General features: G+C 34.4%; 3 protein-coding genes across 5 annotated transcripts in view; all 3 read right to left on the bottom strand.

The window, feature by feature from the left end:
* LOC144560483 (uncharacterized) overlaps nucleotides 1-3,839 on the bottom strand; it is a 30,667-nt gene extending 26,828 nt beyond the window's left edge. The window contains exon 1 of one of the 2 annotated variants that reach the window (XM_078309699.1): nucleotides 940-3,839. In XM_078309699.1, coding sequence (XP_078165825.1) covers nucleotides 940-3,694 — 2,755 coding nt within the window. In that variant the 5' untranslated portion in view covers nucleotides 3,695-3,839. The remainder of the gene's footprint in view (nucleotides 1-939) is intronic. The other variant, XM_078309707.1, reaches the window with a different exon arrangement.
* LOC144560574 (uncharacterized) lies at nucleotides 193-18,050 on the bottom strand. 2 transcript variants are annotated; one of them, XM_078309815.1, is made up of 2 exons: nucleotides 15,364-18,044; nucleotides 193-829 (listed from the first exon to the last, which is right to left on the bottom strand). In XM_078309815.1, exons 1-2 carry the CDS (start codon nucleotides 17,825-17,827, stop codon nucleotides 549-551), a joined length of 2,745 nt encoding a protein of 914 aa, XP_078165941.1. In that variant the 5' UTR covers nucleotides 17,828-18,044; the 3' UTR covers nucleotides 193-548. The 2 variants fall into 2 exon arrangements, with proteins under 2 accessions (XP_078165941.1, XP_078165933.1); XM_078309807.1 differs by lacking the exon at nucleotides 193-829 and adding an exon at nucleotides 14,811-15,255 and having other exon boundaries at nucleotides 15,364-18,050.
* Nucleotides 7,512-10,908, bottom strand: LOC144560503 (uncharacterized). The gene is made up of 2 exons (XM_078309726.1): nucleotides 8,103-10,908; nucleotides 7,512-7,996 (listed from the first exon to the last, which is right to left on the bottom strand). Exons 1-2 carry the CDS (start codon nucleotides 10,855-10,857, stop codon nucleotides 7,716-7,718), a joined length of 3,036 nt encoding a protein of 1,011 aa, XP_078165852.1. The 5' UTR covers nucleotides 10,858-10,908; the 3' UTR covers nucleotides 7,512-7,715.
* Nucleotides 18,051-18,110: the final 60 nt, after the last annotated feature.

Genomic DNA, 18,110 nt, shown 5'->3' with positions numbered 1-18,110 from the left:
AATGTGTTTTTTCAGAGCTGCTCGCTAGTTGCACCATGCAAAGACATACACCTTACATCTCAATCAAAGTATGTTGGTACTTAAGGCCAAGCAATTCAAGCAAATGTTCTCACCGGATTGACCACATCAGAGTTAAGCGCGAGACCTTCCGTTACGTATAGTTGTCAGGATGTAGTATTGAAACACAAAATCTAATGACTCCCAGTAAAATTCAATATTCTCAAGTAAATATATATGTTACAAATCTAAAATAATCATTTTTTTTATGAGTTACAGGTGGGTAGATAGGTAGGCTGGGAAGAATCACCGGATTTCATTAGAAATCAAAATAGTGTTTGGTGGCCATCTGGCACACTATTAATATAGTCTTTCTTTTTGTCCAATCCACACATACACAGAATAAACGAACTTTAATAAAGCATAAAAACTTTCAAATACGAGATATGAAAATAAAGCATCATATGATGTAAAATTGAATTATAACAGCAAACTAATCTTCAAACATAGAAGCAACTCCCAGAATTTACGAAGCATTTGGCTATTTACATCTAGATACTATTCACCACCTCTTGCATTGTTGGACGGAGTGACGGATTATTATTCAAGCACCCATATGCAATTTCAATCATTTTGAAAATGTCATTTAAGGCTTGTCCAGTTGGTGGTTCAATGCGTTGGTCAAGGATATCTTGGAGTATGATTTCCTCTTCATTGAAAGTCGATAAATTGATCATATCTCCAGGGTGCTTTCCCATAAGCAGTTCCAACATGATTACTCCAAAGCTATACACATCACATTTTTCAGTCATCCTCATGGTATAGGCTAGTTCTGCAAAAAGGAAAAAAAAATCAGATTGCAATTATTTCCAGTTTATTTTTTTTATACAAATAAGTGATGGGAATTAAAATATGCTAATATGGTGTTTAAGTATACATAACCTGGTGCTATGTAACCGTAGGTTCCAGCAAGCATGCTCCAATTAGAAGACTCTGGCTTGAGAAATTTAGCAGTGCCAAAATCTGAGATACATGCTGTAAACTCAGAATCGAGTAAGATGTTTCTACTAGTTACATCCCGATGTACTATTGGAGGATAGCAATCATGATGCAAATGTGAGAGAGCACATGCAACATCTCTCAATATAACTTTTCTCTTTGCCCAATCTAGTTCTATTGCTTCCTCACTATTTAGAATATTATGTAAATCGCTCTTCTCATAATACTTGTATACAAGAAATTTATTTTGTGGTGAGGAACAATAACCAAATAATTTAGCAATGTTGCGGTGTCGAATCTGGGTTATAGTGCTAATTTCTCTGTGGAATGCTTCAACATCTAGTGAGGTTTCACCACCTGCTAATTGTATTTTCTTTATAGCTACTATGAGGTTGTCTGGCTCTAAAATTGCTTTGTAAACTTTTGCATGACCTCCACTTCCAATGCAGTATTTCTCATCAAAATTCTCTGTGGCCCTTATTATCTCCTCATATGCATCTCTTCCATCAAAATTCCATATAGAAAAAATTTCTCCTATACTAGGATTGCCAATGTGCCCTGATTTTGCTTTTCTCTTTTTTGTGTATAGGAGGTAAAGTAGGCAGAGTAAGAAAGATGTTAGTAGTGCACCACAACAAGTTAGAGTTGCAATCAACTTAACCATTCGTAGTCTAGTTGAGGCATGCTTGCCTTTAACAAATCCATCACATGAGGGCAAACCTTGAACAGTGCCACAAAGATTTTTGTTGTGTATGAACCATTGTTCTTTGGCATTCTGAAAGAATTTTTTGTCAGGCACTGGACCCTCCAGTTGATTGTATGACAAATCCATGGTTGACATGCTTAACAAGTTGCCCAATGAAGGTAAAATCTGACCAGTTAGATTATTGTGAGATAGATTAAGGTTTTCTAACATGATTAAGTTTGCTATTGTTGCGGGTATTTCCCCGATCAACAAATTTGAGCTTAAATCAAGTAGATCAAGTAAGTGTACTAAGTTTCCAAAATGGGAAGGAATTTTTCCAGTGAACCTATTATTGCTGAGGTTTAGTAATTCAAGATTAACACAATTGCCTAGTTCTTCCGGCACACTTGTCAGACTGTTTGACGACATATCAAGTTTTATTAAAGAAGATAACATTCCCAACTTTTTTGGTATATTTCCTATGAAATTGTTGTGACTTAAATTTAGTTCGATCAATCTTTTTAATCTACCAATTTCTGCCGGTATTACCCCTGATAGTGAATTCGAAGATAGACGAAGAACTACTAACTCATGTAAGCTACCAATCTCCGGTGGTATGACTCCATCAATTTTATTTCTTGATATGTCTAGAAATGATAAGTTGTGACAATGAGCCCACGTGGATGCAAGATTTCCTGAAAGTTTGTTAGAGTTCAAATCCATGTAATATAGATTCTCGTAAACCCCAAATTGTTTAGATATGTCTCCATCAAATAGATTTCTTTGTAGAGTAACTTCTAGTAAACTACTACAATTTTTGAAACTACTAGGAATTGGGCCTTCAAATTTGTTATCATGCAAAACAGCCCTCTCGAGAACTCTCCCTTTGCACAAATCAGCAATTACATATCCACTCAAAAAGTTTCCTGATAGTTCAATAGATATCAAATGTCCAAATTTACTAAATCCAGGGGGGATCTGTCCGGAGAGATTATTATTCGAAAGAGACAGAATGACAATATTGGTTAGGTTTGCTAAATTTGTAGATATTTCTCCACTTAGATAGTTGTCTGATAGATCTAAATCTGTCAAATATCCAAGTTTACCAATTTCACAAGGGATTTCTCCAGAGAGACTATTACTCCAAAGATCCAAAGTGACAAGATTGGTTAGGTTTTCTATATTAGTAGTTATTTCTCCACTAAGAATGTTTTCTGATAGATCTAAATATTTTAAGTGTGTAAGTTTACCTATTTCAGGAGGGATTTGTCCGGAGAGACTATTATTCCAAAGATCTAGAGCGACAAGATTAGTTAGGTTTTCTAGATTAGTAATTATTTGTCCACTAAGAAGGTTTTCTGATAGATCTAAATCTTTTAAGTGTGTAAGTTTACCTATTTCAGGAGGAATTGTTCCAGAGAGACTATTACCCCAAAGATGTAAAGTGTTTAAATTACTTATATTTCCTATAGCGGTAGGAATTTCTCCACTCAAAAAGTTAATTCCTACTTGTAGATCAATCAAATATGTAAGTCTACCAATTTCAGGTGGGATCGATCCAGAGAGCTTATTACCCCAAAAATACAAAACTTTTATGTTTGTCAAGTTTCCAATGTTTGATGGGATCAAACCATGCATAACATTATCAGAAAGGTCAAGATAAGTGAGTTTTGAGAAGAGACATATTGATGTAGGAATTACTCCACTGAGTTCATTGTCACTCAGATTAAAAATTCTAATGGATGGAAGAGCAGAGAAATTAAGGGCATCTAATTTCCCAATTAGAACCATATGTGAAAGATTAATTTCAGTAATGACCTGCCTTCTTTTGTTTGTGCCACGGCAAGTGATTCCGGTCCAATTGCATGGGTGGACATGCAGATTCCAAGATGAAAGTGGTTGTTGAGTATTGAGAGTGGATTTCCAATGGCGAAGAGCTTGTGCTTGAAATGTGAGAGAAGATTGAACCAGTGGGAGTAGAAAGAGGGTAAGGAACAAGAGAATGCCCCTCATTGCTGAAATGGTAAAAGCTGGATTTTTTGCTTGTGATACCTATCAAGGCATCAGAGCTGGCCCTCTTATAAACTCAGTGGTGAGACAGAGGATAAAGTTGCTAGGAATTATTATGAAAAGAGATATTGCAAGTCCAGTGGACTTATCTGTTCTGTGGTTCAAACAAAGCAGCAGAAGTGCTTGGCCGCCAGTTAGGAACCCAAATTACTGAACTTGGTTAGAATTAATTGAATGCAACATATTTTATGAATAGGAAGTCGGATAAAAAAAAAATGAATACACTTAAGCTACCTACCAGTTGTCTATATATTAACCATGCTCCATGTACATTCAATCACCAATAAGGAAACAGTCACAGCCAGCTGGATAAGATCGATCTTATTGACTTTGGAGGGAAATAAGAAGCCTCATTTCATGAAAGGTTTCATTCTGGGTGTCATTGACTGTGGAGGGAAATATTAACGAACACATATCAATAAAACATTATATAAAACAAATAGGGTTAAGTTGACCTATGACTCGTTAGGTCACCTTACATCAAAAAAGATCTTGATATACTATTTTGTTATTGCATCGGATATTTTGTTATTGCATATATTATTCGTCCAATCCATCAGATATTTTGTTATCGAATATTAGCGAATTAACACATATATCTCTAATGAAACTGGACTTCGACCTTGTTTTACCAATAAAACACATATGAATAAAAATTTAGATAAACAAGTAGGGTTATTAGACTACAGTATTTTTATTGAAATATATTCACTAATAAATTCATTTAAATTAGACATTTTTTTCCATAAAGGAGGGTTCAATGGTTTTAGTCTTGATTTAGTCTTGTTTTAGTCATGATTTAGTCTTGATTTTGTCTTGATTGTTGATTTTTAAATTTCTCTGAAATATGACAAGATAGTGATATTTGTGTTGTGTCAAGACTAAATCAAGACTAATTTTTTCTTGATTAAATGCATAATTATTTTGAAGGAAAATTAGATCTATGCCACTCCAAATCTCTAAATTTAGAAAAATGTCACCTCAAAGTTTTCATTTTGCTAAATGCCACCTCAAATCTCATATATTCAGAAAAATGTCACCCTATACAAATTATTATACATTTGTATTTAAAAATAAACATAATATATTATATTTTGAGTAGTATTTTGGTATATTCCAATAATACCATCACCCGTCTCCTCTCTTCCATCTCCTCTCTTCCCCGTCTCCTCTCCTCCTAGTGGCAGCCACCCCAGTCGATCCTCTCCTCTCTTCCGTCGAGCCTCTCCTCCATGAATCAAGCAAAACAATTAAATTCAAATGAGTCACGAGAATAGGCCTGATATCAAGCTACAAATATTATACTTTCACTTGAGACCCAACCATTAATATAGAAATGAAGTATCGCCTCCTCCATGAGCCTCATCCATGAGTCATGACAAGATAAAGAAGTATAGAGGAGAAATTTAATGCTTACCCACTAGGTATCCAATATATATATGGTGAATGATAAATAATTATCATATATAATTTTGTACGCTTCTTATTAATTATCACAAAAATAGCTTTTATTACTCTTAGCCAATAAATAAGTTTTTTTTTGTATGCAGATAATTGAATCTCATCACTAGCTGCATGCTTTATTTATACGTTTATCTATGCATGCAGATAATTGAATATCATCAATAATTGAATTGTAAATCAGTTCAGACAGATGTGAATTTTATGGGACTTAAATTTGAGTCTGATAGACATTGAACTCAAATTGTTCCTATGTGTGGTAGCTTGTCATATTTGAGTTAAGCATCCTCGATCGTTGTAAGATTTAGTGTCTGGTACTATTTAAGTCGGTGTAATAACTACAGCCCGGAGCCCACCAGAGGAGAATGTCACGGCCAGCTGGAAATTAATTAAGTAACAATTTGATGTATTCCGACAAAACTAATTAAAATAACTATATTAAAATTTTATTGCTCGAAATTAATGTGACACCATCAGAAAAAAAAATATTGTTCTAAATAGTCATCAAATAATTGTTTGTGAAGAGATAAAGAGAGATAAGAGAGAGATCACTGGAGTAATTACAAAATAGATAGAGGTCGGTGTGACGTGTCCACTATCTCTTATTTAAAACGATTTAACCTTTGACGTCAATAGCATCTTCTTCTTTTTTCCTAAAGCTCAAAAAAGTATCTTTTTTCCTGCCTAACAAAGACAACTAAAGATGATTTTTTTGTAAGAAAGACAAATAAAAATGATTAAAACCAATAAAAACCTTTGACGCTAGCATCCCTAACGAATATTGGACTCGCCACTTTTAGGCATTTGTGGAAAATCATGTTTGGGTGGAGAGTAAGAACGCAATATGTATGTGGATCTTGCTTTCGACATTTTTAATGATTATGTCTATGAAAACATTTCTCCTCATACATCCGTTCATAGCCACACAATATTTGTAGAAGTCAATAGTCTTTTCATTGTATACTTGTGTGTAAAAGAAAGAACCAAATTGAATATATACTTGTGTGTAACAATAGTAGTTGGTGTATACTTGTGTGTGTGTAACAGTAGTAGTTGGTGTAATGACTACAGTACACCAGCCAAATTAATAGGAATAGAGACATGAGGTAAAGTCCAGTGGACTTATCGTATCTTTGGTTCACATTGAGCCAAGAGAGACGTGCTGGACTACCAATTACATACCCGAATTATTGAATGTACAGTGGACATATCAATTCTGGACACTGTAGTTGAGACAGAGAGCCAACAGACGTGCTTTGCTTGCCAATTAAAATTGATTGCAACATACTACCTATATGGGGATTTGGATGTCAAAAAAGGTTGACTTTTGTCCGCTACCTAGCCGTCATCTTTGAATTAACCATGTCCCGTTGCATTCATTGAGCCCACAAGGGAAATAATTAAGTAACCTTCATGTAAGACTTTGGGGTGTCATTGGACTGTGGACAGCAACACAGTTCTAAATCTGTATGAAGGGGCTGGGTTGAGATTGCAACACAACTGCTTTTTCTATTGACAAGTTTCATGAAGATCATTTTCTAAACTTGTTGTTTGCCATTTTTATGGGTTTCTGTTTAGTACGTTCTCAAGTCAAATTTGAAATAGTATGCCCTCGTAATAAGCTAGCTGACTTTTATTCTTTTAAAATGCAATTAAATTCTACCTTTCGGTTATGTCACCCTATAGATTAAAAATTTTAAAAGAAGAATTTCGGGTATATTATAAATTCAAAATTTTAAAAACAGAATTTTAAAAGCAGAATTTCGGGTTTATTAAAAAAATTAAAATCACCAAGTCCTTTAGTGAGTTTAACTACAATACCTATATAATTGACATCAAACGACGAATTCAAATTGTTGAAACTATTATACTTTACAAGTAATGTGTTTACATGTCAAATATATACATTTTGTAATTAATTTAACATAAATCAAGGGTCAAAATTATTATTATTATTATTATTATTATTATTATTATTATTATTATTATTATTATTATTATTATTATTATTATTATTATTATTATAATTATTATTATTATTTTTTAACCTCTTTATCAGTTTTGAGGCTTTCTTAAATTAAGTCGTGTGGCCTTATTTTCTTTCCTTGACCTGTGATCCTGTCCTCCCTCCCAATTTTGTTTAGTGGGGATACTAAGCAGATAGCTAAATTTCATTACAGCATGCTTTATTAGTAGATTCAACATATTTGATGATATCTGAAATAGGAACTTATTCTTATCCTATAGGTTGCAATTCATTATTGCATGACGAATATTAATGGTAAACTCACAGAACATATAAAAGATATTACAATAATATTGTAAGCAATATTTCGCACCACACGTTCATAGAATAAGTGGATATTAATAAACCATAACAACATTCAAATATACGAAATAAAGTATAATGCTATAAAATTGAATTATAACTGCCAAGTAAACTAATCTTCAAACACAGAAGCTACGTACTACCAGAATTCATGATGCAGTTGGCTATTGACATCTATATATTATTCACCACCTCTTGCATTGATGGACGGAGTGATGGGTTATTATTCAAACACTCATAAGAAATCTTAATCAATTTGAGCATTTCATTGATGACTTGTCCAGTTGGTGGTTCAATGCGTTGGTCAAGGATATCTTCGAGTATGATTTCGTCTTCATCAGAAGTTGATAGATTGATCATATCACCCGGGTGCTTTCCCATAAGAAGTTCCAACATGATTACTCCAAAGCTATACACGTCACATTTTTCAGTCATACTCATTGTATATGCTAGTTCTGGATAAAGAAACAAAATCAAGATTGAAATTATTTCCACTTTATTTTTTTATACATGTAAGATGGAAATTAAAATACCATAATAGGGTGTTTAAGTATATAGAACCTGGTGCTATGTAACCGTAGGTTCCAGCAAGCATGCTCCAATTAGAAGACTCCGGCTTGAGAAATTTTGCAGTACCAAAATCCGAGATACTTGCTGTAAACTCAGAATCAAGCAAGATGTTTTTGGAAGTTACATCCCGATGTACTATTGGTGGATAGCAATCATGATGCAAGTGTGAGAGAGCACAAGCAACATCTCTCAGTATAACCTTTCTCTTTGCCCAATCTAGTTCTATTGCTTCCTCACTATTGAGAATGTTATGTAAATCCCCCTTCTCATAGTACTTGTATACCAGAAATTTATTTTGTGGTGAGGAACAATAACCAAATAATTTAGCAATGTTGCGGTGTCGAACCTGGGTTATAGTGCTAATTTCTCTATGGAATGCTTCAAAATCTATTGAGGTTTCACCACCTGCTAAGTGGATTTTCTTTACAGCTACTATAAGGTTATCTGAGGCTAAAATCGCTTTGTAAACTCTTGCATGGCCTCCACTTCCAATGCAGTATTTCTCATCAAAATTCTCTGTGGCCCTTATAATCTCCTCATATGCATCTCTTCCATCAAAATTCCACACAGAAAAGATTTCTCCTCTACTAGGATTGCCAATGTGCTCTGGTTTTGCTTTTCTCTTTTTTGAGTAAAGTAGGTAAAGTATCAAGAGTAAGAAAGATGTTAGTAATGCAGCACAAAAAGTCACAGTTGCAATCAACTTAACCATTCGTTGTTTGGTTGAGCCATTCTTATCTTTAACAAATCCATCACATGAGGGCAATCCTTGAATAGTTCCACAAAGATTTTTGTTGTGTATAAACCATTGTTCTGGGGCTTTATGAAAAATCTTCATATCAGGCACTGGACCCTCAAGTTGATTGTATGACAAATCCATAGTTGACAAGCTTAACAAGTTGCCCAATGAAGATGGAATCTGACCAGAGAGATTGTTGTGAGACAGATTAAGATTTTGTAACATGATTAAGTTCGCTAGCGTTGTTGGTATTTCCCCAGTTAAAAAATTAGAGCTCAAGTCTAGTAGGTATAGTAAGTGTACTAGGTTTCCAAAGTGTGATGGAATTTGTCCAGTCAACCTGTTATTGTTGATGTTTAGTAATTCAAGATTAACACAATTGCCTAGTTCTTCGGGCACACTTGTCAGGCTATTTGACGATATATCAAGATTTATCAAAGCAGGTAACAATCCCAACTCTTTTGGTACATTTCCTTTGAAATTATTGTGACTTAAATTGAGTTCAATCAATCTTTCTAATCTACCAAGTTCGATTGGTATTACCCCCGATAGATAATTTGATGATAGATCAACAACACTCAGATTACTTAGGTTTCCTAGAGCAGTAGGAATTTCTCCACTCAAATAGTTTTTCGACAGTTGTAAATTTGTTACCTGTGTAACTTTGCCAATTGCAGAAGGGATTGATCCGGAGAGATTATTGTCGTGAAAAAACATACAGACTAGATTGGTCAGGTTTTCTAAATTAGTAGGTATTTCTCCACTAAGAAAATTTATTGATAGATCCAAATATTTCAAAAGTCTAAGTTTACCAATTCCAGGAGGGAGTGGACCGGAAAGATTATTATGCCAAAGATACAAATAGACAAGATTTGTTAAATTTTCCAAATTAGTAGGTATTTTTCCACTCAGATAGTTAGTTGTTAGTTCTAAATCTTTCAAATGTCCAAGTTGACCAATTTCAGGAGGGATTGATCCGGAGAAATTATTATCGTCAAGATACAATTTTACAAGATTGGTTAAGTTTCCTATATTAGGAGTTATTTCTCCACTTAGAAAGTTCTCTGATAGTTCTAAAGATGTCAAATGTCGAAGTTTACTAATTCCAGGTGGGATTGATCCGGAGAAATTATTATGGTGAAGATACATAATGACAAGATTGGTTAAGTTTTCTAAATTAGTAGGTATTTCTCCAATCAGATAATTTGATGATAGATCCAAATCTGTTAGATGTGCTAGTTTACCAATTTCAGGTGGCATCGGTCCGGAGAGATTATTACCCGAAAGAGATATAGTGAGAAGATTGGTTAAGTTTGCTAAATTAGCAGGTATTTCTCCACTCAGATAGTTTCCTGATATATCTAAATCTATCAAATATCCAAGTTTACCAATTTCAGGGGGCATCAGTCCGGAGAGATTATTATCCGAAAGATATAGAGTGAGAAGATTGGTTAAGTTTCCAATATGAGTAGGTACTTCTCCACTCAAAAAGTTTTCTGATAAATCTAAAAGTGTCAAATGTGTAAGTTCTCCAATTTCAGGGGGGATCGGTCCGGAGAGATTATTACCCCAAAGAGACCAAATTTTTATGTTTGTCAAGTTTCCAATGCTAGATGGGATCAAATTGCTGAAAACATTATCACTGAGAGAAAGATATGTGAGTTTTGACAAGAGACATATTGATGGAGGAATTACTCCATTGAGTTTATTATGACTGAGATTAAAAACTCTAATGGATGGAAGAGCAGAGAAATTAAGAGTATCTAATTTCCCAACCAGACCCTTCTGAGAAATAGAAATTTTAGTGATGACTTGCCTTCTTTTGTTAGTATCGCGACAAGTGATTCCGGTCCAGTTGCATGGGTGAACATGCAGATTCCAAGATGAAAGAGGTTGTTGAGTCTGGAGTGTGGATTTCCAATGGAGGAGAGCTTGTGCTTGAGACGTGAGAGAAGATTGAACTACAGGGAGTAGAAAGAGGGTAAGGAACAAAAGAATGCCCCTCATTGCTAAAATGCTAAAAGCCAATTTTCAGATTGTGTGGTTACTTATGAAGGCACTAGGGCCGGCCTTTTATATACTCAGCGATGAGACGTGATGATATGGCAGCTAGGAATTCAAGAAAAGCCAATAGACGTGCTTGACCGCCAATTTGAATGCAACATATGTATTTAATGAATAGGGATTTGTATATAAAAAAATAGTAGACTTGTGTGTGTGTAACTGCTGTAGTTGGTGTAATGACTCCAGCCCACCAGCGGGATAATATGAATAGAGACAGGAAAAGTCCAGTGGACTTATTGTATCTTTGGTTCACATCTAGCCAAGAGACGTGCTTGACTGCCAATTACATACCCCAATTACTGAACATGTACATTGCACTTATCAATTCTATACACTGTAGTTGAGAAAGAGAGCCAACAGACGTGCTTTGCCTTCCAATTAAAATTGATTGCAACATAGTACATAAATAGAGATGTGGATTTCAAAAAATGTTTACTTTTGTGTGCTACCCAGCTGTCATCTTTGAATTAACCATGCCCCATTGCATTCATTGAGCCCACTAGTGTCAACAAATGTTTACTTTTGTGTGCTACCTAGCTGTCATCTTTTGTTTGCTTTCGACATTTTTAATGATTATGTCTATGAAAACATTTCTCCTCATGCATCCGTTCATAGCCACACAATATTTGTAGAAGTCAATAGTCTTTTCATTTCATTGTATACTTGTGTGTAAAAGAAAGAACCAAATTGACGGTAATGATGATACGAATAGAGCATATATACTTGTGGACAGCAACACAGTTCTAAATCTGTATGAAGGGGTTGGGTTGAGATTGCAACACAACTCCTTTTTCTATTGAGAAGTTTCATGAAGATCATTTTAATTCTAAACTTGTTGTTTGCCATATTGGGTTTCTGTTTAGTACGTTCTCGAGTTAAATTTGAAATAGTATGCCCTCGTAATAAGCTAGTTGACTTTTATTCTTTTATTTTTTGAAAAACCGGATAGCAGCTATCAGGTAAACTTTTATTAATTAAGTAACAATTTGATGTATTCGGACAAAACTAATTAAAATAACTAAATTAAAATTTTATTGCTCGAAATTAGTGTGACACCATCAGAAAAAAAAAATATTGTTCTAAATAGTCATCAAATAATTGTTTGTGAAGAGATAGAGAGAGATAAGAGAGATATCACTGGGGTAATTAAAAAATGGGAAAATTTCTAGTGTACCCATCAAAACTTTTAAAATAGCCAATTTCCCCATCAAAACATTGAAATAGCCAATTTCCCCATTCTAATTTGAAATCATTTCTTATTTCCCCATATCTTTAATTAAAATTGAAAACTTAAGCTGAATTCATATTATAATTTTATTTTAAAATTTAAATGTCTATTTTGCCCCTCTCCTTTCTTCTTCTCCACCCCATCTTTTACAATGCCCTCTGAGCTAGAAATGATGGTTTGAAAGAGAAAAAGAAATAGAACTTTGAATTTATAACTAAATAAACTAAAACATGTGTTTTCTAAACAAATTAACTTCTGACTACCCCGTGATTTGATCCAACCATACAACGACCCATCAAATATAAGATTAGTTGGGGCATTGAATTCAAAGTGGGAGAGGCAGTGCTGGAAGGTTTACTATGGATTCAACATTACCAGAGGTAATGGAGGTGGTACCGGCCGGGTATTGCAGTGTGGTACATGGGATGCTTTTTTATTCTATGTTTTAGTTTGATTGTATAGGGAAGTACGATGTGCTCTCATTGAGAGTTGTAAGCTACTTAGGTAGCAGTAATTGACAGCCTTTGTCAATCGTCTCAAAAAATAATTCAAAGTGGGAGAGAAATAAAGAGAAAACGAGATTGCTTTGCAAAAAAATGGAACCAGGTTCAAGGCTTTGTTAGACGGCCGTTATTGAGGCTCTGACACTTAGTTTGTTTAGAAAAATTATGTAGTTTATTTAGTTATGAATTCGAAGTTCTCTTCCGTTTTCCTTTCAAACCACCATTTCTAACTAAGAGGAGCTTATCAACGATAGAGTGAAGAAGAAGAAGAAAAGAGAGGGGCAAAATAGACATTTTAACTTTTAAATAATATTATAATATGAATTCAGCTTAATTTTACCAATTTCAGTCAAGATATGGGGAAATAAGATATTTCAATGTTTTGATGAGGAAATTGGCTATTTTGAAAGTTTTGATGGGTACCCTAGAAATTTTCCCTTAAAAAATAGATAGAGGTCGGTGTGACGTGTCCACTATCCTTTATTTAAAACGATTTAACCTTTGACGGTCCATAGCAATATCTTCTTCTTTTTTCCTAAAGCTCAGAAAAGTATATTTTTTTTCCTGCCTAACAAAGACAACTAAAGATGATTTTTTTGTAAGAAAGACAAATAAAAATGATTAAAACCAATAAAAACCTTTGACGCTAGCATCCCTAACGAATATTGGACTCGCCACTTTTAGGCATTAGGCATTAAAATCATGTTTGGGCGGAGAGTAAGAACGCAATATGTATGTGAATCTTCCTTTCGACATTTTTAATGATTATGTCTATGAAAACATTTCTCCTTATGCATCCGTTAATTCATAGCCACACAATATTTGTAGAAGTCAATAGTCTTTTCATTGTATACTTGTGTGTAAAAGAAAGAACCAAATTGACGTACGGTAATGATGATACGAATAGAGTATACTTGTGTGTAACAATAGTAGTTGGTGTATACTTGTGTGTATGTAACAGTAGTAGTTGGTGTAATGACTCCAGTACACCAGCCAAATTAATAAGAATAGAGACATGAGGTAAAGTCCAGTGGACTTACCGTATCTTTGGTTCACATTGAGCCAAGAGACATGTTGGATTGCCAATTACATACCCGAATTATTGAACATGTACAGTGGACTTATCAATTCTGTACACTGTAGTTGAGACAGAGAGCCAACAGACGTGCTTTGCTTGTCAATTAAAATTGATTGCAACATACTACCTAAATGGGGATTTGGATGTCAAAAAAGGTAGACTTTTGTCCGCTACCTAGCTGTCATCTTTGAATTAACCATGCCCCGTTGCATTCATTGAGCCCACGAGGGAAATAATTAAGTAACCTTCATGTAAGACTTTGGGGTGTCATTGGACTGTGGACAGCAACACAGTTCTAAATCTGTATGATGGGGTTGGGTTGAGATTGCAGCACAACTTTTTCTATTGAGAAGTTTCATGAAGATCATTTTAATTCTAAACTTGTTGTTTGCCATTTTTATGGGTTTCTGTTTAGTACGTTCTCAAGTCAAATTTGAAATAGTATGCCCTCGTAATAAGCTAGCTGACTTTTATTCTTTTAAAATGCAATTAAATTCTACCTTTCGGTTATGTCACCCTATAGATTAAAAATTTTAAAAGAAGAATTTCGGGTATATTATAAATTCAAAATTTAAAAAACAGAATTTTAAAAGCAGAATTTCGGGTTTATTAAAAAAATTAAGCTCACCAAGTCCTTTAGTGAGTTTAACTCCAATACCTATATAATTGACATCAAACGACGAATTCAAATTGTTGAAACTATTATACTTTACAAGTAATGTGTTTACATGTCAAATATATATATTTTGTAATTAATTTAACATAAATCAAGGGTCAAAATTATTATTATTATTATTATTATTATTATTATTATTATTATTATTATTATTATTATTATTATTTTAACCTCTTTATCAGTTTTGAGGCTTTCTTAAATTAATTCGTGTGGCCTTATTTTCTTTCCTTGACCCGCGATCTTGTCCTCCCTCCCAATTTTGTTTAGTGGGGATACTAAGCAGATAGCTAAATTTCATTACAGCATGCTTTATTAGTAGATTCAACATATTTGATGATATCTGAAATAGGAACTTATTCTTATCCTATAGGTTTGCAATTAAATATCATTATTGTAAGAAATATTTTGCACCACACGTTCATAGAATAAGTGGATATTAATAAACCATAACAACATTCAAATATACGAAATAAAGTATAATGCTCAAAAATTGAATTATAACTGCCAAGTAAACTAATCTTCAAACACAGAAGCTACGTACTACCAGAATTCATGATGCAGTTGGCTATTGACATCTAGATATTATTCACCACCTCTTGCATTGATGGACGGAGTGATGGGTTCTTATTCAAACACTCATAAGAAATCTTAATCAATTTGAGCATTTCATTGATGACTTGTCCTGTTGGTGGTTCAATGCGTTGGTCAAGGATATCTTCGAGTATGATTTCGTCTTCATCAGAAGTTGATAGATTGATCATATCACCCGGGTGCTTACCCATAAGAAGTTCCAACATGATTACTCCAAAGCTATACACGTCACATTTTTCAGTCATCCTCATTGTATATGCTAGTTCTGGAGAAAAAAACAAAATTAAGATTGCAATTATTTGCACTTTAATTTTTTATACATGTAAGTGATGGATATTAAAATACCATAATAGGGTGTTTAAGTATACAGAACCTGGTGCTATGTAACCGCAGGTTCCAGCAAGCATGCTCCAATTAGAAGACTCCGGCTTGAGAAATTTTGCAGTACCAAAATCCGAGATACTTGCTGTAAACTCTGAATCGAGCAAGATGTTTCTGGAAGTTACATCCCGATGTACTATTGGTGGATAGCAATCATGATGCAAGTGTGAGAGAGCACAAGCAACATCTCTCAGTATAACCTTTCTCTTTGCCCAATCTAGCTCTATTGCTTCCTCACTATTGAGAATGTTATGTAAATCCCTCTTCTCATAATACTTGTATACAAGAAATTTATTTTGTGGTGAGGAACAATAACCAAATAATTTAGCAATGTTGCGGTGTCGAACCTGGGTTATAGTGCTAATTTCTCTATGGAATGCTTCAAAATCTATTGAGGTTTCACCACCTGCTAAGTGGATTTTCTTTACAGCTACTGTGAGGTTATCTGAGGCTAAAATCACTTTGTAAACTCTTGCATGGCCTCCACTTCCAATGCAATATTTCTCATCAAAATTCTCTGTGGCCCTTATAATCTCCTCATATGCATCTCTCCCATCAAAATTCCACACTGAAAAGATTTCTCCTCTACTAGGATTGCCAATGTGTACAGATTTTGGTTTTCTTTTTTTTGAGTATAGGACGCAAAGTAGACAGAGTATAAAAGAAGTTACTAATGCACCAACGCAAATTAGAATTGCAATCAACTTAACCATTTGTAGTCTAGTTGAGCCATTATTATCTTTGACAAATCTATCACACAATGGCAAACCTTCAACAGTGCCACAAAGATTTTTGTTGTGCATAAACCATTGTTCTAGGGCTTCTTGGAAAAACTTTTTATCAGGCACTGGACCCTCTAGTTGGTTGTATGATAAATCCATGGTTGACAAGCTTAACAAGTCCCCCAATGAAGATGGAATCTGACCAGTTAGATTGTTATGAGATAGATTAAGATTTTGTAACATGATTAAGTGGGCTAATGTTATTGGTATTTCCCCAGTCAAAGAATTTGAGTTTAAATCTAGGAAGTACAGTAAGTATACTAAGTTTCCAAAATGGGATGGAATTTTTCCAGACAACCTATTGTTGCTGAGGTTTAATAATTGAAGATTAACACAATTGCCTAGTTCTTCTGGCACACTTGTAAGACTGTTTGATGATATATCAAATTCTATTAAAGCATGTAACATACCCAACTCTTTTGGTATATTTCCTGTGAAATTGTTGTGATCCAAGTTGAGTTTAATCAATCTTTTTAATCTACCAAGTTCGACCGGTATAAACCCTGAAAGAGAATTTGATGAGAGATGAACAATGCCCATATTACTTAGGTTTCCTAAAGTGGTAGGGATTTCTCCACTCAATAAGTTATTTGATAGGTCGAGGTCTGTCAAATTTGTAAGCCTACCAATTTCAGGGAATATTTGTCCAGATATCTTATTATCCCGAAGATACAACAAGACCAGATTGGTTAAGTTTGCGAAATTAGTAGATAATTCTCCACTTATATTGTTATTTGATAGGTCTAGTTTTTTCAAATATGTAAGCCTACCAATTTCAGGAGGGATTGATCCAGAGAGCTTATTATCCATAATAAATAGATAGACAAGATTGGTTAAGTTTTCTAAATTAGGTATTTCTCCACTCACAAAGTTGTCTGATAGCTCTAAATCTGTCAAATGTATAAGTTTACCAATTTCAGAAGGTATTGGTCCTGAGAGACTATTATTCCAAAGAAGAAAGGTGTTCAAATTACTTAGGTTTCCTAGGGTGCTAGGAATTTCTCCACTCAAAGAGTTATTATATAGAACCATATCTGTCAAATCTGTAAGTTTACCCATTTCTGGAGGGATGGATCCACTCAAAAAGTTTGATGATAGCTCTAAATCTGTCAAATGTATAAGTTCACCAATTTCAGAAGGGATCGATCCAGAAAGGTTATTACCCCAAAGATACAAGGCTATTATTTTTGTCAAGTTTCCAATGCTAGACGGGATCGATCCAGAAAGATTATTACCCGAAAGATACAAGACTTTTATGTTTGTCAAGTTTCCAATGCTAGACGGGATCAAACCGCTGAGAACATTATGACCAAGAGAAAGATATGTGAGTTTTGAGCAAAGACATATTGATGGAGGAATTACTCCACTGAGTTGATTATAACTTAGATTAAACGTCCTAATGGATGGAAGAGCAGAGAAATTAAGAGCATCTAATTTCCCAACTAGACTCTTATCGGAAAGAGAAATTCTAGTAATGACTTGCCTTTTTTTGTTATTGTCGCGGCAAGTGATTCCAGTCCAGTTGCATGGATGGACATGCAAATTCCAAGATGAAAGAGGTTGTTGGGACTGGAGAGTGGATTTCCAATGGAGAAGAGCTTGTGCTTGAGATGTGAGAGAAGATTGAACCAGAGGGAGTAGAAAGAGGGTAAGGAACAAGAGAATGTCCCTCATTGCTAAAATGCTAAAAGCCTAACTTACAGATTGTGTGGTTACTTATCAAGGCACCAGGGCTGGCCCTCTTATATATTCAGCAGTGAGACATGATCGATGATACGGCAGCTGGGAATTCAAGCAAAGCCAATAGGCGTGCTTGACCGCCAATTAGAAAGCCGAATTACTGAATTTGGTTTTAAATTGAATGCAACATATGTATTTAATGAATAGGGATTTGTATATAAAAAAGAGGAGACGTGTGTGTGCAACTGCAGTAGTTGGTGTAAGGACTCCAACACAT

This window comes from Carex rostrata, chromosome 1 (genome assembly GCF_964058835.1).
Source record: "Carex rostrata chromosome 1, lpCarRost1.2, whole genome shotgun sequence".
NCBI lineage: Eukaryota > Viridiplantae > Streptophyta > Magnoliopsida > Poales > Cyperaceae > Carex > Carex rostrata.
The sequence above is the reverse complement of the archived record's forward strand: the minus strand, read 5'-3'. Positions and strand labels throughout refer to the sequence as shown.